Source organism: Scylla paramamosain, unplaced genomic scaffold (genome assembly GCF_035594125.1).
Source record: "Scylla paramamosain isolate STU-SP2022 unplaced genomic scaffold, ASM3559412v1 Contig2, whole genome shotgun sequence".
Classification (NCBI taxonomy): Eukaryota; Metazoa; Arthropoda; class Malacostraca; order Decapoda; family Portunidae; genus Scylla; species Scylla paramamosain.
This window is the reverse complement of record NW_026973667.1, coordinates 4,078,870-4,099,023: the sequence shown is the minus strand read 5'-3', so window position 1 is coordinate 4,099,023 and position 20,154 is coordinate 4,078,870. Positions and strand designations below refer to the sequence as shown.

General features: G+C 45.6%; 1 protein-coding gene across 1 annotated transcript; it reads right to left on the bottom strand.

Annotated features, from left to right (window-relative positions):
• Positions 1 to 17,670: 17,670 nt before the first annotated feature.
• On the bottom strand, positions 17,671 to 18,741 carry LOC135095945 (zinc finger protein 418-like). The gene is made up of 2 exons (XM_063997093.1): positions 18,317 to 18,741; positions 17,671 to 17,842 (listed from the first exon to the last, which is right to left on the bottom strand). Exons 1-2 carry the CDS (start codon positions 18,739 to 18,741, stop codon positions 17,671 to 17,673), a joined length of 597 nt encoding a protein of 198 aa, XP_063853163.1.
• Positions 18,742 to 20,154: the final 1,413 nt, after the last annotated feature.

The window sequence follows — 20,154 nt, the reverse complement described above, 5'->3', positions numbered from 1 at the left end:
TCTCTCTCTCTCTCTCTCTCTCTCTCTCTCTCTCTCTCTCTCTCTCTCTCTCTCTCTCTCTCTCTCTCTCACAAAAAAGTTATGTGGATTGTGAAACAACTTTTTTATTTCTTATTTATTTATTTATATATGTTTTGGGGGGTTGGTCTTTGTACTGCTATCAAAGAGTCTATTCTAAAGTTACTGTCACCCTCTCTCTCTCTCTCTCTCTCTCTCTCTCTCTCTCTCTCTCTCTCTCTCTCTCTCTCTCTCTCTCTCTCTCTCTCTCTCTCTCTCTCTCTCTCTCTCTCTCATTTTTTTCATGCATTAATTTATATTTCTTACACATTATTTATTATTATCACTTGCTTTCTCTCTTTAAATTCTCGGCAATTAATCATTCCACTTCTTATTTTTTCTTCATTTTGTCTTTTTTCTTCTTTTCTGGCACCATTTTCATTTTTTTTATCTGTTTATCTTACCCTTTGTTTTTTCTTTTCTGGCAATATTTTCATTATTTATCTTTTTTCATCTGTTTATCTTGCCTTTTCTTTCTCTCTTTCTTTGGGTCAATATTTTCATTATTTCATTTTTTTATTTTCATTTATCTTGGCTTCTCTTTTCTGTTAATATTTCCATTAACTTTTTTTTCATCAATTTACACGTTTCCCTTTTTGTGCTTTTAATATTTTTTTTCCCCATTTCTTCTTTTCCCACTCTTTATACTTTTGACAATTAATTCTCACCTTCTTTTTTTCTTTTCACCTTTTCCTCTCTTCATACTGTCGACAATTAATCTTTTCATTGACACGGCAGTTTTTCCGGCAATTGTGCACAGTTTCCGTTGAGAGGTGAGTGAGCCGGACACCAGTGGTCACACAGCTCTTGTAAGTGTAGAGGAAAGGGAGCTATGAAGAGAGAGGGGTGGGGTGTCTCAGGGGAGGGAGAAGGCAGGTGTGTTGAAGGAAGAGTATTAAAGCAAATTGAAAATGACAAAATACAGACTGGCTTGAACTGTAACATTACAAGACAAGGTAAATCTTTGAATCCCTTGTTGTTTATCTCATCCTCCAGACTCTTGCTGCTCCCTAAACATAACAAAAAAGTAATCCTAATGACAATAGTAAATTAAAAGAATGATCAATTGTGTAAACTGGAAGACAAGCCAAATAATTACTTGAATCAACTTGTTTATCTAATCTTACAAACTCTGCTTTTCCTTCCTTGTGCACTAATTAAACTGACAACTAAAGCATTAAATTAGCTGTGTCTTTCCTTACCTATCTCTCTCTCTCTCTCTCTCTCTCTCTCTCTCTCTCTCTCTCTCTCTCTCTCTCTCTCTCTCTCTCTCTCTCTCTCTCTCTCTCTCTCAAAAATGTTATGCAGAGTGAGAAACATTTTTTTCTTTATTTTTTTTCATTGTTCTTTGTACTATCAAAGTGTCTATTCTTAAAAGTCAGTCAAGCATTCTCCTCTCCCACCCTCATCTTCACAATTTATAAACACCAAGTCGCCTTTCTTTGTACATCGAGACGACAAAATCATCGCCTCTCTTCTCTTTGTACCTCCCTTCGTTGCTACATTCATTCGCTCATTCATTAATTTTCAAACACCAATTTCTTCCTTTGTACTTCTCCTTGTCCTGTGTTGAGGCAGCTGACGTGTCCCTAAGGCACGCTGGTACATGTAAACAAACTGCTATGGAATGAAATGGTTTTGTACAGTGAAGTTCGTAAGTCCTGAACACTGCTATCATTCCCTACTACTCAGACGGGTTTATGGATGGGGATGATAGGTGGAAATAGGTAGGTATATTTCATACAGGGACTGCCACGTGTAAGCCCGGTCGCTTCATGCAGCTTCCCTTATTTCTTATGTTCTTATGTACTACTGTGCTTGTCTCCTGTCACAGTCTTTAGGGCCATAGTCTGCAACACTTCAGCACTGCACCTCCACTACTTTCCAAAGGGTCTAGTTGAAGTGACACATGTTTTCAAGGTGTTTTTACAGTTCTAGTGACAGATTAACATTTCTACATTATTAACAGGTGAAACACTCTTGAGAACCTGGCTAATCTCTGTGGCCTTGGAAAACAGTCATAATGAGAGCAGAGCATTACAGAATATTGGCCTTGTGCTATGATCTCTTGGAAATCTGAGCTGTTGGGGGCTAGAGGCTGTCACAGGAGTTAAAACTGTTAGCAAATTATGAGACACAACACCGAAGAAACACAGAAGACATGGTGAAGCTGAGAACACGAACACTGGTGGAGATGTGGCAGTGTGGCAGAGGTAGAAAGATGCTGGATGTGGAATGCTGAGGTGTGCTGCCCCAAGGAGATTCTGGTTTGTGTGTGATGGTGAGTGACTTGATGATGATGATGATGATGATGATGATGAAGAGTGTGTGTATTTTGAAGGGCATCTGTGTTGTGCAGGTGTGGAGAGTTGAGCCACACCTGCCAGGCTGGGGTTTGTACTGGTGGAGTGTGGGAAGTGAACACAGGTTTGTACTGTGGGTGTGTGGCAGGCAGGGACCAGGACGAGTGGTGCTAGGTGGTGTCTGGCAGGGTGTGCTGCTCTCCCATCTGTCCTCCTTCTCTTGCCTCACCCTGCTTCCCTTCCTCTCTTGCCTCCTCCTGCTCTCCTTCCTCCCCTGTGTCCTGTGCCGCCCGCTGCCCTGCCTGGCCGGCCTGCAGCACAGTGAGGTACTGGTTGGTGTAGTACATGTGGGCGCCATCCTCCCGTGTCCAGTCCCGCAGCGGGCGGGTGCTGCGGTAGGGGTTGGGGCGCGCCAGGGACACCTGCACCTCTGGCTTGGCCCTCCTGAGGGCAGCCAGGTCCTTCTGTGCCTCTGATGGCTCCCGGCCATCCTCCGCCCATACCACATGCAGGGTAAGGACGGGTGCCGTGGCCAGGCCTGGCCACACCTGCTGCAGCACGTAGAGGGCTGTGAGGGGGAAGGTGAGGCTCTCTGAGGCCCCAGCGACAGCCACGGGCCGCAGCCTGCTGGCCAGGGAGAGGATGTGCTCCTCCATGGTGGGGGCCAGGAGGCGGTACTCCTGGTCCAGGGCGGTGGGCAGTGTGATGGCCTCCCTGTTCTTGGCCTGCTGGTTGCAGCAGGAGCACAGCTTGTACAGCTCACACCACTGCCGGTGCTGCTCCCGGTCCTCCCGAAGGTGGTCGTGGCAGTAGTACACGCCACAACACTCCGGGCAGCAGCCGGACCCTGCCCCCAGCGGCCCCATCATACCACGTGTCGTTTTGACATCTTGAGCTTCAGCTTGGCACTACAGGCGGCTCGCTTTGCTCCTGAGTCAGCCTTTGTAGCGACAACTCCTGCTGGGAAAAACAAAAAGGCAAACACAAACTTAACGTTATCCTTCATATTAATTGTCAATACACCTGGCACGCCATGCATTCTCTCCAGGGACTCCTTCACTGCCTCAATACTCCTTCCATTGCTACAGCTGGCACGCCATGCATTCTCTCCAGGGACTCCTTCACTGCCTCAATACTCCTTCCATTGCTACAGCTGGCACGCCATGCACATTCTCTCCAGGGACTCCTTCACTGCCTCAATACTCCTTCCATTGCTACAGCTGACACGCCATGCACATTGTCTCCAGGGACTCCTTCACTGCCTCAATACTCCTTTCATTGGTACACCTGGCACGCCATGCACATTGTCTCCAGGGACTCCTTCACTGCCTCAATACTCCTTCCATTGGTACAGCTGGCACGCCATGCACATTGTCTCCAGGGACTCCTTCACTGCCTCAATACTCCTTCCATTGCTACAGCTGGCACGCCATGCACATTGTCTCCAGGGACTCCTTCACTGCCTCAATACTCCTTCCATTGGTACACCTGGCACACAATGCACATTCTCTCCAGGCCGAGTGGTTTTGCCACCCCGAGACACTGGCTTTTCTTATTATTATTTAGTTATTTTCTTTTATGTAAGAGGGATGTTGGAAAAGGACAACAAAAAATTTGAATAAAAAGCCAACTTAATGCCAGTTCCTGTAGAAGAGCCAAATGAAATGAGAATAATAAAAATAGATAAATAAAACAATGTCTTGAGCCTCCCCCTCGTTGAAAGACTTGAAGCCATTGGAAGGAGGAAATGCAGAAGCAGGCAGGGAGTCCCAGCGTTTACCTGAGAAAGGGAAGAATGAACGAGAACACTGGTTAACTCTTGGTGTTGTCTCTGCCTGCCCTCTCACCCTCCCCCTTCACGCACACCACGACCACCGCAAGCCTTTCACGACATTCCAGGGTGGCCTGTGCACTCTGCCGCCTTCTCTCATGACAGAGCTGCCTACATCTATCTTTTCTTCTCTTACATTCCTCTCCTTCCTATACACAAAGACTCCTGCTCCTCCTCCTCCTCCATCCTGAACATTCTGTGCCTCTCCAATCATCACCTGCTCACCACCATGCACGTGCACGCCCTCCTTTGAATGTCTCGCTCGCCATCATCATCACCATCACCACCGTCATCATCATGACCACGGGCACAGCTGGCAGCAGTGAAGGAGCAAAGACGAGGGCGCAGTGATGCAGGGCCAGCCATCACCAAACAAGCACACAGACAACACGGTTGGTGACACAACAGGATGGTGAGGAACACGAGGGCAGCCTTTCCCTTCCTGGACAAGAACATGAGGAGGAAAGTCACAACCACGACAATTACACAGAAACTGTTAGCTGCTACACTTGTGTGCTCCCTCACCTGTAGAGAGAGAGAGAGAGAGAGAGAGAGAGAGAGAGAGAGAGAGAGAGAGAGAGGCAAAGATGGTGCCAGACTTAACCTAACCTAATGTGTGAAGGGTGACAAAAAGAAACAAACACAACACTTCAGGCAAGGAGAGAGAGGGGCTGCCTCACTACAATATATTCCTGAAGCTGAGGCCCTGTATACTACACCTGGTGAATACACAAACACTTGAGGCAAGGAGAGAGAGGGGCTGCCTCACTACAATATATTCCTGTAGCTGAGGCCCTGTATACTACACCTGGTGAATACACAAACACTTGAGGCAAGGAGAGAGAGGGGCTGCCTCACTACAATATATTCCTGTAGCTGAGGCCCTGTATACTACACCTGGTGAATACACAAACACTTGAGGCAAGGAGAGAGAGGGGCTGCCTCACTACAATATATTCCTGTAGCTGAGGCCCTGTATACTACACCTGGTGAATACACAAACAAAGGTTTACTGCACACACACATTTATTGAAAGTCACACCTGCACTGCCAACAAAACAAATGCTGGGGCCATGACTCCCCCACACCACCACCACCACCACACAAAACTGCTGGGGCCATGACTCCCCCACACCACTACCACCACCACCACCACCACACAAAACTGCTGGGGCCATGACTCCCCCACACCACTACCACCACCACCACCACCACACAAAACTGCTGGGGCAATGACTCCCCCACACCACCACCACCACCACCACCACACAAAACTGCTGTGGTCATGACTCCCTCACAGCACACACAGGCACGGCCACCACCACCACCACCACCACCACCACCACAGGTACAGGTGTGGCCCCATGTGTCCACACACCACCACCTCAGAAGTGGATCTTCACGTGCTTGGCAATATCAGCCTTTGTCTTGAAACACTTGCCACAAACATCACACTCGAACTCCCTCACCCCAGTGTGTCTGAAGGCGTGTTGATTGAGACGAGAAATGGTGGTAAATCTTTTCCCACACTCACCACACTCATAATTTCTAACACCACTGTGTGTCAGGGTGTGTGTGGTGAGGCTACCCTTGTGGGTAAATTTCTTCCCACACTCATCACACTCATAATTTCTAACACCACTGTGTGTCAGGGTGTGTGTGGTGAGGTGAGACTTGCGGATAAATTTCTTCCCACACTCATCACACTCATAATTTCTAACACCACTGTGTGTCAGGGTGTGTGTGTTGAGGGAAGACTTTTGGATAAATTTCTTCCCACACTCATCACACTCATAATTTCTAACACCACTGTGTGTCAGGGTGTGTCTGGTGAGGTAAGACTTGTGGGTAAATTTCTTCCTACACTCATCACACTCATAATTTCTAACACCACTGTGTGTCAGGGTGTGTTTGGTGAAGTAAGACTTGTGGGTAAATTTCTTCCCACACTCATCACACTCATAATTTTTAACACCACTGTGTGTCAGGGTGTGTGAGGTGAGGGAAGACTTGTGGATAAATTTCTTCCCACACTCATCACACTCATAATTCCTAACACCACTGTGTGTCAGGGTGTATGTGTTGAGGTTAGACTTACTTGTAAATTTCTTGCTACACTCGCCACACTCATAATTTCTAACACCACTGTGTGTCAGGGTATGTTTGGAGAGGTGACACTTTTGGGTAAATTTCCTGCCACACACACCACACTCATAATTTCTAACACCACTGTGTGTCAGGGTGTGGTACTTAAGGCCTTGTCTGGATACAAAAGTTTTGTCACACTGCTGGCACTCAAACTTGCTCTCTCCTCTGTGGACAGAGCTGCCTGCCTCCAGGTGATTCTTGCCACCACACCTGCGCCTCCCCACACCTGAGGCTGGCTGCTGCTGCTGCTGCTGCTGCTGTTGCCGCCGCCACCGGCCCGCTCATGCTGCTGCCCGGCCTCACGATCTCCACCGCAGCACCACTCCCGCCAGCACACGCCGCGTCCAGTCCTGCAGGGACCCTCGGGGAGGCCAGACAGCCGTCAGTGCCAGGCAGGGAGGCGGCCTGGATGCTGGCCTGGTCTGAGGAGCAGGGAAGAGTGGCGGCCATTACAAACTGTACCCACATCTCAGAAAGAGCCATTTCTGCAAGCACTGACCAACGTGATGCCGTCTTTGTCACTTGTGGGACAGGTCAAGTCACAAACCCTTCAGTAATTGTCAACTACATACACACACACACACACACACACACACACACACACACACACACACACACACACACACACACACACACACACACACACAGAGACATACTCACAAAAAGGGCAAGAATGGTACAGCCTCAGGAGTGAACCAGGGACATCTAAGCACAGTGCAGCACAGCGGTGCACAGGTCTCCCCTCTCTCTCTCACAGCAAGTGCCTGGAAGAGTGCATCACCTTGGGTCAGTGGTTCTTAACCCTTGGGTCACAGCCCAAAGTTGGGTCACCCACCCACACTTCACTGGGTCATCAAGGACACAAACACAGTTTTTCCCCGGTATACTTGTTCAAAATGTTATCACAGTATTAATGCTGTGTACAGAATACTTACTGTTCAAAATGTTATCAGAGTATTAATGCTGTGTACAGAATACTTACTGTTCAAAATGTTATCAGAGTATTAATGCTGTGTACAGAATACTTACTGTTCAAAATGTTATCACAGTATTAATGCTGTGTACAGAATACTTACTGTTCAAAATGTTATCACAGTATTAATGCTGTGTACAGAATACTTACTGTTCAAAATGTTATCACAGTATTAATGCTGTGTACAGAATACTTACTGTTCAAAATGTTATCAGAGTATTAATGCTGTGTACAGAATACTTACTGTTCAAAATGTTATCACAGTATTAATGCTGTGTACAGAATACCTAACTCATTAACATCTAAGGCTAACCAAATCATGCACACAGACAATTTAACTGAGGTGGAGAGAGAGAGAGAGAGAGAGAGAGAGAGAGAGAGAGAGAGAGAGAGAGAGAGAGAGAGAGAGAGAGAGAGAGAGAGAGAGAGAGAGAGAGAGTCACATTTATCCCCGGCCTTTCAGCATAATTTGAATTTAAATGGAGTGTTTGTGGGAACTGTCATTCCAACAGCAAGGTTAGTGGTGATGGGAATGAATTAAATTAGAGGGTAACAATCCACCGCAACAAGTGGATCCAGCAACGAGGATCCGGGTGGAGCAGATTCACCACTCCGGAGAAAAGCGACATCATTCCGTTCAACCTCCACCTTACAGGCCTAACCAAACTAGCTAACTTAACCTAATTAAAATAGCTAACCTAACCTAACCACACCTAACTTAACCTAACCTAACCAAACCTAACTTAACCTAACCTAACCAAGACTAACTTAACCTAACCAAACTAACTTAACCAAACCTAACCTAACCTAACCTGACTAAATTAACCTAAAGTAGCCAAATAAAACCTAACCAAACTAACAACCTGACAAAACTACCTAACCTAACCTAACCAAACATAACTTAACCAAACCTAACCACACAAACCAAACTAACTTAACCTAACCTAACTGAAGTCACGTAACCTAACTGGCAAGGCAGAGAAATGAATAAGAAGTGGTCACCTTGTTTCTCTTCACAAAATGTGGCGGTGCGCTGGAAATAATGGCAGCAACAGACAGACTTCTTCCTCGCACTAACTCAAATATTTCAAATTGAGCGCTTCTCCCTCCTCAGGATGAAGTAAAGCGCTGTCATTGGATAAATTAATCCCTCATGTTTTAATTGGCCAGCAGCTGCATTCTCAAACAAAGGAACCAATCACCGTGAACAATTTCACGCTTGCCAACAGATGTGACATACACACGCACGAACGAACACCCCCTCACCAGGGTAGACCAGTGCCCTTCTCTGATAAGAAGGGTAAGGAAAGCCACGTTAATACTGGGGAAACAGTAAAATACCGTAAGGTTTGGCGCACCTGCAGATCCGCGCTGCCCTTACATTCATCTGAAATAACCTCTACCTGTCTATTCATATGTCAAGAAAGGGTAGCCATCCAGGTGAGTCAAGCAGGTGAGTGAGTCCAAACATCTCCCGTCTTTTCCTCTTTCCGCAACTTCCTCCCTCCGTGGGGAAATAAGAAAAGTTTGTTGTCCCGTCCCGGAAGTTCTCCCTAAACACACCGCTCCCTCCCCTTCTGTTCCTTGTGGTGGTAACAGCGTCCATTCTTGCCATTTTAAGGCGATTTTTGGCCAGACACACTCACCTTGACTTCCTTTCCCTCACTTCTAGTAATTTTGGTGTGGGCGCCGCGTTCATGTGAATTTTGGTGTTCTTTGGTCAATGTTTACACGTACAACTTCAAATCTTCCTTCAGGACGCCATGAGATTCTGTTAGGCTCGTAGAGTTCAGAATTGCCAGATTGTTTTGGCCATATTATCGTAAAACACAGGTTGAAATTTTTGTACTTCTGGTAAAATTGTCGTACATATGTAATTATTCCAAATATTATGCAAAACTGCCACTTTCCAAATACAGCAGAATTTAGGTTTTATATATATATATATATATATATATATATATATATATATATATATATATATATATATATATATATATATATATATATATATAGAATTACAGTCATTTCGCCCACATATCAATTCGCCAACAAGTCTGGTAGATACCTATCAGCGCCAGCATTTTTAATTGTCTCCGATTTCCTGGGGCAAAGGGGTGACTTAGCTAAATTTGAAATCGATGTGCAGGAAAAGTACAGCATGAATTGCTGCACAAGTGTATCTAAAATTAAAAACATAACCCTTAATATTAATATTCATACTTACTGGTGTATGATAAGGCTTTGTTAATTGAATTATAAGATAAAACTAAAAATAGGTAATGAATTTTTTTTAAGTAAGTATAAACAGTAAAAATAAAAGGATGTTGACTTCGGCTTGTGCATTTTATATGGGAATGTTGAAAAATATCAGATATCACTGACACGTCCTGTATATGAAAGTAATCAGTGAAATAAAAAAAAAAAAAACAGCACCGCTGGCGGACGTACGACGTACTTATCTTGATCATGATTCTTCAGTTAAAGAAAGCGCCGCGCGCCGTTAGGAAGGAGTGTAAAGTGTAAACAATAGCCTCTCAGTTCTGCCGATACAAAGGCATTTACTTTGCTTTACTATATCCAGAATAGGGTATAGCTCGTTCTTTCAAGAATTTTCTTAATTCCGCTGTAGTCCATGATTGTGGCGGTGATGTATCCATTGTGCAGGGTAGTCGAGTGTCTGTGTTTTGGTTTGCTCGCTGCCCAAGTACCCGAGGATAGTGATCGTACCGCAAAAATAAAGTCTCTGATACAAAATTATATTTTCTTTACATTAAATGGATTTGCCTGTTGTTTAGTACATGAAAATGCAAGTATATATTAATATACTTCCATTGAGGTCAGTAGAAAATTACAGATTGCCTGCCTTGATACACTTATAGGCTCTTTTAAGAATATTAGCTGAAATTATGAATAGAGGCTCAAACAATGTCATGTGCTGTCAGTTATCACGAAATTAATTGACTTAAAATTCAGATGCATTACTGTGCAACGATACACCTTTGTAAGCTTGTAAAACCTTGCCCCAAAAAGTATTTATTTTCCGGCGAGAATTAAAAATTCTGGCGCTATCTGGTATCAAAACGCTCACTGCGACGTCTCTAATTCGCCCACAGAGACGTCACATCTTGATCTTGATCTTGATGGTACACGTGGCACAGGATCACTCCTGAGCCAGGCCTTTGAATCGGCAACTCCTGTAGAAGGAGTAAAAAAAAAAAAAAAGAGAAACGAACAGCATCCTCTATCCTAATTCTTCATACACCTGACACGCCACATTCTCTCCAGAAACTCTTTCACCGCCTCAATCATCCTTTCATTCGCCTCTCTACACAGTCCCAGCAACAACACCATCCACTCTTTTCCCGTCTTCTCCACTCTTTCATTCCTATCATGCCCTAACTCAGTCAGTATCACTTGCATCATCTCATTCCTGTCTCTGGCATACTGCACACACTCCAGCACCACATGTTCCACCGTCTCATCCTCTCCCATGTCACACATCTGGCACACTTTGCTGCGGGACTCAGACCACCTGTAACTCCTTGCATTCACATCCATACACTGTGCCCTCGCTCGGAAGAGAAGATCACCGCCCAGGCTTCCATCATACCACCTTTCATACCTCGGGGCCTCTTTCTCCTTGTACCATTCCAGGGTCTTCTTTCTTTCCATCTCATTCTTCCATTCATTCAATCCCACACATTTCACTTCTTTGTCTCATTCTTCCATTTTCTCACATCCCATTCGGCTCCCACTCTGCCTCCTCTTGTTACCACCCATTCACGCTCATTTTGATTCCTACCGGCCATTCTTATCGCCCACACAACTTGCAATCCATTCCTGTCTGTCATTCTCATGCATCTCTTCCTCCATTTGCTTCCACTTTCATTCCACAGGTACACCTTCCTTGCTATTCTTGCATCATCCATTCTCTCAAGCCTAATCTTGTACCTAAGTGTGGCTTTTGTCAGTCTTTCTCTGAAGGTGCTCCATCCCATGTCACCTCTCAAGGCTTCAACTGCTGTGCACCTCGGTGCACTCAGTGCCATCCTTGCTACTTTGTTCTGGCCCACTTCTAACTTATCAATTTCACTTTCATTCCATGCAATCACATCCATACCATACATTATACATGGCACAGCCACACTCTTCCACACTTCTCTCAACACATCATACTTACTTGCTCTCATCCTTGCCGCGCTTCCCAATCGACCTACCCACTGGTTTAGCATACTTATCTTTTCATTCTTTGCCTTTGCACACCCACTAGGACTCATCCACATCCCTAAGTACTTGTATTCTTGCACCTGTCTCAAATCATTCTCTCCAAGTCTCCATACCACATTACTTTCATCCTCTGATCTATTCACAATCATTACTTTGCTTTTTTCACTGCTAAACCTTACTCCAAAGTCTTTACCATAGCCATCCACTACATTCAACACACTTTGAAGCTCATCTGCCGATTCACTCATAACAACTACATCATCTGCATAAAGGAGCACACATACTTTATCATTCCCCACACTTACCCCTACATTCATTCTTCTCATCCTGGCTGCTAGCTCCTCTGTATACAGGCTAAAAAGGGTTGGTGACAATATACAGCCCTGCCTAACTCCTCTCTCACTCTTCACCAACTCTACCACGTGTCGTGTTGAGGGCATCTTGAGCTTGAGCTTGGCGCTACAGGCGGCTCGCTTTGCTCCTAAGTCAGCCTTTGTAGCGACAACTCCTGCTGGGAAAAACAAAAAGGCAAACACAAACTTAACGTTATCCTTCATATTAATTGTCAATACACCTGGCACGCCATGCATTCTCTCCAGGGACTCCTTCACTGCCTCAATACTCCTTCCATTGCTACACCTGGCACGCCATGCACATTGTCTCCAGGGAGTCCTTCACTGCCTCAATACTCCTTCCATTGCTACAGCTGGCATGCCATGCACATTGTCTCCAGGGAGTCCTTCACTGCCTCAATACTCCTTCCATTGCTACACCTGGCACGCCATGCACATTGTCTCCAGGGACTCCTTCACTGCCTCAATACTCCTTCCATTGCTACACCTGGCACGCCATGCACATTGTCTCCAGGGACTCCTTCACTGCCTCAATACTCCTTCCATTGGTACAGCTGGCACGCCATGCACATTGTCTCCAGGGACTCCTTCACTGCCTCAATACTCCTTCCATTGCTACAGCTGGCACGCCATGCACATTGTCTCCAGGGACTCCTTCACTGCCTCAATACTCCTTCCATTGGTACACCTGGCACACAATGCACATTCTCTCCAGGCCGAGTGGTTTTGCCACCCAGAGACACTGACTTTTCTTATTATTATTTAGTTATTTTCTTTTATGTAAGAGGGCTGTTGGAAAAGGACAACAAAAAATTTGAATAAAAAGCCAACTTAATGCCAGTTCCTGTAGAGGAGCCAAATGAAATGAGAATAATGAAAATAGATAAAACGATGTCTTGAGCCTCCCCCTCGTTGAAAGACTTGAAGCCATTGGAAGGAGGAAATGCAGAAGCAGGCAGGGAGTTCCAGAGTTTACCTGAGAAAGGGAAGAATGAACGAGAACACTGGTTAACTCTTGGTGTTGTCTCTGCCTGCCCTCTCACCCTCCCCCTTCACGCACACGACCACCGCAAGCCTTTCACGACATTCCAGGGTGGCCTGTGCACTCTGCCGCCTTCTCTCATGACAGAGCTGCCTACATCTATCTTTTCTCCTCTTACATTCCTCTCCTTCCTATACACAAAGACTCCTGCTCCTTCTCCTCCTCCATCCTGAACATTCTGTGCCTCTCCAATCATCACCTGCTCACCACCATGCACGTGCACGCCCTCCTTTGAATGTCTCGCTCGCCATCATCATCACCATCACCACCGTCATCATCATGACCACGGGCACAGCTGGCAGCAGTGAAGGAGCAAAGACGAGGGCGCAGTGATGCAGGGCCAGCCATCACCAAACAAGCACACAAACAACACGGTTGGTGACACAACAGGATGGTGAGGAACACGAGGGCAGCCTTTCCCTTCCAGGACAAGAACATGAGGAGGAAAGTCACAACCACGACAATTACACAGAAACTGTTAGCTGCTACACTTGTGTGCTCCCTCACCGGTAGAGAGAGAGAGAGAGAGAGAGAGAGAGAGAGAGAGAGAGAGAGAGAGAGAGAGAGAGAGAGAGAGAGAGAGAGAGAGAGAGAGAGTAGCACCGTTAATTCATGACAGGTAGTTAACAAGCCAAACTAGCACCGTTAATTCATGACAGGTAGTTAACAAGCCAAAGTAGCACCGTTAATTCATGACAGGTAGTTAACAAGCCAAACCAGCACCGTTAATTCATGACAGGTAGTTAACAAGCCAAACTAGCACCGTTAATTCATGACAGGTAGTTAACAAGCCGAAGTAGCACCGTTAATTCATGACAGGTAGTTAACAAGCCAAAGTAGCACCGTTAATTCATGACAGGTAGTTAACAAGCCAAACTAGCACCGTTAATTCATGACAGGTAGTTAACAAGCCAAACTGGCACCGTTAATTCATGACAGGTAGTTAACAAGCCAAACCAGCACCGTTAATTCATTTATGTCTGCTGTCACTCCCTTTGATACGCTGCCAGACCATAGCCTGCTTGCCTTCATCATGTCATTATCTGAATTATCAATTTATACTGTCAGGAGTAGTTTTGTATGGTGTTTTCTGTAGACTGGCGCAATAAATTAACAAACTCTCTCTCTCTCTCTCTCTCTCTCTCTCTCTCTCTCTCTGTACAAGATAATGAAGCCACGCACACATTACTCGTGTGTAGTGGCAGATAATTGGGTATTGTTGGGTCGTTGATGCAAACTATCATGATGGCAGTTGTACCCCGCCTGGCTGTGATGCGGTGCTTGTTGGGTGGTTAACGCTGTGACGGAGGGGCGCGTGGCCGTGGGTGTGAAGGCAAGTGCTGGGGAAAGAATGCTTCATCTGTGTCTACCAAGCCTGCACGCTGCCTGTCCAGGGGGTGGGAGGAAGGCAAGGAGGGAGGGAGGGGCAGGCTGGTGACTGAAGCAGAGAGGCGGGGTGGGTGCTGCGAGTCTGGCGAGGCAGAGGGAACCATCTTGTCACTCATGAACCTCGTAACACCTGAGCTCATCATTAGTATGACGAGTGTAATTGCTTATAAACCTTCAAATACCTGTGATAACTGATACGGCAGATGTAATTACTTAACCACAGTGTAAATTACATCTGTGGCGGCTAACCTGACAGGTGAAACCACTTAAAAGCTTCGTTAAACACATCCCCACTTCCCCTGACTAATACAGCACCACTCAACCACGTATATATCTTGCAATATCTCTGTGGTGACCAACATGACGGCTGTAATACCGACCATTGCCTACGCTGTTATGTTAACCTTGTAATGCAGCAGCTGGAACCACAACCAGTCTGAAATGCCTGTTGTGGCTAATGACAGACAGAACCACTTGGCAGCTTCGTTGTAGCCTTTGATTGGTCGGGAAATATTGCGAGTAAAACTACTTAACCCTTGTATAGCACACTTTTTGACCTTGTAATAACCCTGTAGTGGCTGCCATGACAGGTACAACCACTTCACACCTCGTCTTGCCTCTGTAGCTAATACCACTAGTACTACTAATACCACTAAGATTTTGTAATACCCACTTATAACCCTTGTAAAACCTACTTATAAACTTTGAAACATCTCTGGAGTAACTCATGTGACAGGTAGACCCACTTTATCACTCAGAAACCTTGCAATACCAATGTGGTGACCAGTGCGCTGGGTTGGAGGAGCGGGAGGCGAGGTGCTGTGCACACGGCGGTGTCTGGGCGGGAAAAAAGTTTCATTATTGTCAGATGATGCGGTTAAAATTTCTGGAGATTTACTGCCACAATTTCTGGAGATTTAAAAAATTCTGACAGTTGAGATTTTCATTGTTAGTATTTATTACAAGAATGAAATATTCTTATTGTAATTTGAAGTTACGCAGTGCAGTATTTATCAATTATGCAACTCTTAAAGGGACGTTAAAAACAATTATATGTATTGTTTGCAAGTGTACTTACATCTATATTTTTATACGTAGAGGAATTGCTAGTAAGGATTATGAAATAAGAGCAAGGGTTGGACACAGTAGGTTAGGACGCCTAGCATACGCAGATGACACAGTGTTAGAATAGCAGAGGAGTACGGGAGGGAGTGCAACATTAGATACAGTGACAGGAAATGTTAGGTGACAATATAACAGCACAGGAGGAAGCCAGTGAGTGCTGGGAAGCATTGTGCTAGAAGTAGTAGATAAATGTATATAATTGATAGAGTGAGTATGAGGAGAAAAGTAAGGGAAAATAAATGAAGGGGAAGCCAGGAGGATGACAAGCATGATCGATTAACAAGTATGCAATTAACAGAAGCGTGTGGAAAGGAATGGCTTACTGTTTGTACAGATCACAAATTACTTACCATTACCGGGAGGGAGATCTCATGAAGTTAGAGAGATCACGAACATTACAAGCAGGTGGAGTTTAGGGGTCCCAAACAGTACAGCAGTAGAGGCAATCTGAGGTGAGATGTGATGAAGCACATTCAGGGACAGGGTTGAGAAAGGAAAACTTAATTTACTTAGGAAGATAGAAGGACTCGGCGAGGAGAGATGGCTTGAAAAGATATTTAGAGCAGAGGGAACCTCATCTTGGAAAAAAAAAAAAAAAAAAAAAAAGAAATGGAACAGTGGAAACGAAGAACACAAAGGAAGAACGGCAGAAGTTAGGCGACAGGATGGTGAGGAAGAAAATAGAGAATGGCAGGGTCAGATGGCAGTCAGGAATGCAGAGAAAGACCTGAGGCATGTAGGAGACTGGGGGAGTAGATTGTTAGTTAAAGCAAGGATAAGAACAGTAGAGGCTAAAGCCAGGAGAAGGGATGAGCAGGCTTGTCTTCTAATGCTACAGTTTAAACCTGTATCTATTTTGTCTTTTCTGTTTTTCTTCTTTTTTCTTTATTCTTCTCACTTTGGATTGCTTTTGTCTTTTGTTCAGGCAAGAGTTTGGAGGATCAGGTAAACAACAAAGGATTCAAAGATTTAGCTGTCTTCTAATGCTACAGTCTAAGCCAGTATCCATTTTCTCATTTTCAGTTTGCTTTAATACTCTTCCTTCAACACAGCTGCCTTCTCACTCCCCTGTGACACCCCCCCCCCCTCTCTTTTCATAACTCCCTTTCCTCTGCATTTATAAAAGCTGTATGACCACTGATGTTTGGTTCACTCGTCTCTTAATGGAAGACAGTGTTGTGTTAGGCATCAGAAGACTGTGTTATTAGTGTTGGTGTTCCTTTCCTCTTGAGACACCCTGTATAGACCTTGGTGGTGGTGTTCACCTGCAGAGGTGTCAGTGTTGGGACGGCAGCCAGTGGTGGTGCCCCAGCAAGCCTTACAAGCACAGCACACAAGCCACGGGGGAAGTGGTCAGGGATGAAACACTCGAGATTTACAGGCCAGAAAAGTGTTTGGTGAGAAGCAACATGCATTCACACAGGGAGGGTTAAGTGTGACCAACCTGCCTGTCCCTGGACCCCTTCCCTGCAACACAACACAGTCAGCAGCACCACCAGCAGCGCAAGAATATATTTTGCAATTTCTTCCCAGTTCAAAGACTGGATGTGCCTGTGGAGCAAGTAAAGGTGTCTCAGTGATTGGTGATGAGGGAAAGGTGTACCAAGTGGCAGTCAAAGGGTTAGTGGCTGGCCAAACGTGCACGACTACACTCGCCCTTTGGACGCTGTGCATCTTTGTAACAGCCTTCAATGCTGCGCCACACTGCCGACTGAAATGCACTTGAGGCAAGGAGAGAGAGGGGCTGCCTCACTACAATATATTCCTGTAGCTGAGGCCCTGTATACTACACCTGGTGAATACACAAACACTTGAGGCAAGGAGAGAGAGGGGCTGCCTCACTACAATATATTCCTGTAGCTGAGGCCCTTTATACTACACCTGGTGAATACACAAACACTTGAGGCAAGGAGAGAGAGGGGCTGCCTCACTACAATATATTCCTGTAGCTGAGGCCCTGTATACTACACCTGGTGAATACACAAACAAAGGTTTACTGCACACACACATTTATTGAAAGTCACACCTGCACTGCCAACAAAACAAATGCTGGGGCCATGACTCCCCCATACCACCACCACCACCACCACCACACAAAACTGCTGGGGCCATGACTCCCTCACAGCACACACAGGCACGGCCACCACCACCACCACCACCACCACCACCACCACCACCACAGGTACAGGTGTGGCCCCATGTGTCCACACACCACCACCTCAGAAGTGGATCTTCACGTGCTTGGCAATATCACCCTTTGTCTTGAAACACTTGCCACAAACATCACACTCGAACTCCCTCACCCCAGTGTGTCTGAAGGCGTGTTGATTGAGACGAGAAATGGTGGTAAATCTTTTCCCACACTCATCACACTCATAATTTCTAACACCACTGTGTGTCAGGGTGTGTCTGGTGAGGCTACCCTTGTGGGTAAATTTCTTCCCACACTCATCACACTCATAATTTCTACCACTGTGTGTCAGGGTGTGTGTGGTGAGGTGAGACTTGCGGATAAATTTCTTCCCACACTCATCACACTCATAATTTCTAACACCACTGTGTGTCAGGGTGTGTTTGGTGAAGTAAGACTTGTGGGTAAATTTCTTCCCACACTCATCACACTCATAATTTCTGACACCACTGTGTGTCAGGGTGTGTCTGGTGAGGTTACCCTTGTGGGTAAATTTCTTCCCACACTCATCACACTCATAATTTCTAACACCACTGTGTGTCAGGGTGTGTGAGGTGAGGGAAGACTTTTGGGTAAATTTCTTCCCACACTCATCACACTCATAATTTCTAACACCACTGTGTGTCAGGGTGTGTGAGGTGAGGGAAGACTTTTGGGTAAATTTCTTCCCACACTCATCACACTCATAATTTCTAACACCACTGTGTGTCAGGGTGTGGTACTTAAGGCCATGTCTGGATACAAAAGTTTTGTCACACTGCTGGCACTCAAACTTGCTCTCTCCTCTGTGGACAGAGCTGCCTGCCTCCAGGTGATTCTTGCCACCACACCTGCGCCTCCCCACACCTGAGGCTGGCTGCTGCTGCTGCTGCTGCTGTTGCCGCCGCCACCGGCCGCTCATGCTGCTGCCCGGCCTCACGACCTCCACCGCAGCACCACTCCCGCCAGCACACGCCGCGTCCAGTCCTGCAGGGACCCTCGGGGAGGCGAGACAGCCGTCAGTGCCAGGCAGGGCGGCGGCCTGGATGCTGGCCTGGTCTGTGGAGCAGGGAAGAGTGGCGGCCATTACAAACTGTACCCACGTCTCAGAAAGAGCCATTTCTGCAAGCACTGACCAACGTGATGCCGTCTTTGTCACTTGTGGGACGGGTCAAGTCACAAACCCTTCAGTAATTGTCAACTACATACACACACACACACACACACACACACACACACACACACACACACACACACACAGAGACATACTCACAATAGGGGCAAGAATGGTACAGCCTCAGGAGTGAACCAGGGACATCTAAGCACAGTGCAGCACAGCGGTGCACAGGTCTCCCCTCTCTCTCACAGCAAGTGCCTGGAAGAGTGCATCACCTTGGGTCAGTGGTTCTTAACCCTTGGGTCACAGCCCAAAGTTGGGTCACCCACCCACACTTCACTGGGTCATCAAGGACACAAACACAGTTTTTCCCCGGTATACTTGTTCAAAATGTTATCACAGTATTAATGCTGTGTACAGAATACTTACTGTTCAAAATGTTATCACAGTATTAATGCTGTGTACAGAATACTTACTGTTCAAAATGTTATCACAGTATTAATGCTGTGTACAGAATACTTACTGTTCAAAATGTTATCACAGTATTAATGCTGTGTACAGAATACTTACTGTTCAAAATGTTATCACAGTATTAATGCTGTGTACAGAATACTTACTGTTCAAAATGTTATCACAGTATTAATGCTGTGTACAGAATACCTAACTCATCAACATCTAAGGCTAACCAAATCATGCACACAGACAATTTAAATGAGGTGAAGGGAAAAAAAAAATGTCACATTTGCCCCCGGCCTTTCAACATAATTTGAATTTAAATGGAGTGTTTGTTGGAACTGTCATTCCAACAGCAAGGTTAGTAGTGATGGGAATTAATTAAATTAGAGGGTAACAATCCACCGCAACAAGTGGATCCAGCAACGAGGATCCGGGTGGAGCAGATTCACCACTCCAGAGGAAAGCGACATCATTCCGCTCAACCTCCACCTTACAGGCCTAACCAAACTAGCTAACTTAACCTAACTAAAGTAGCTAACCTAACCTAACCAAACCTAACTTAACCTAACCTAACCAAGACTAACTTAACCTAACCAAACTAACTTAACCTAACCTAACTTAACCTAACTAACATAACCTAACTAAATTAACCTAACCTAGCCAAATAAAACCTATCCAAACTAATTTAACCTAACTAAACTACCTAACCTAACCAAACCTAACCACACTAACCAAACTAAACTAACTTAACCTAACCTAACTAAAGTCACCTAACCTAACTGGCAAGGCAGAGAAATGAATAAGAAGTGGTCACCTTGTTTCTCTTCACAAAATGTGGCGGTGCGCTGGAAATAATGGCAGCAACAGACAGACTTCTTCCTCGCACTAACTCAAATATTTCAAATTGAGCGCTTCTCCCTCCTCAGGATGAAGTAAAGCGCTGTCATTGGATAAATTAAT

Excerpts from the sequence above, each read along its gene's own strand:
- LOC135095945 (XM_063997093.1), bottom strand. The coding sequence starts at position 18,741 with ATGGCTCTTTCTGAGACGTGGGTACAGTTTGTAATGGCCGCCACTCTT. Across the intron at positions 17,843-18,316 it reads AGAAATTATGAGTGTGATGA|TGGTGTTAGAAATTATGAGT; the intron begins GTGTGGGAAGAA and ends CCTGACACACAG.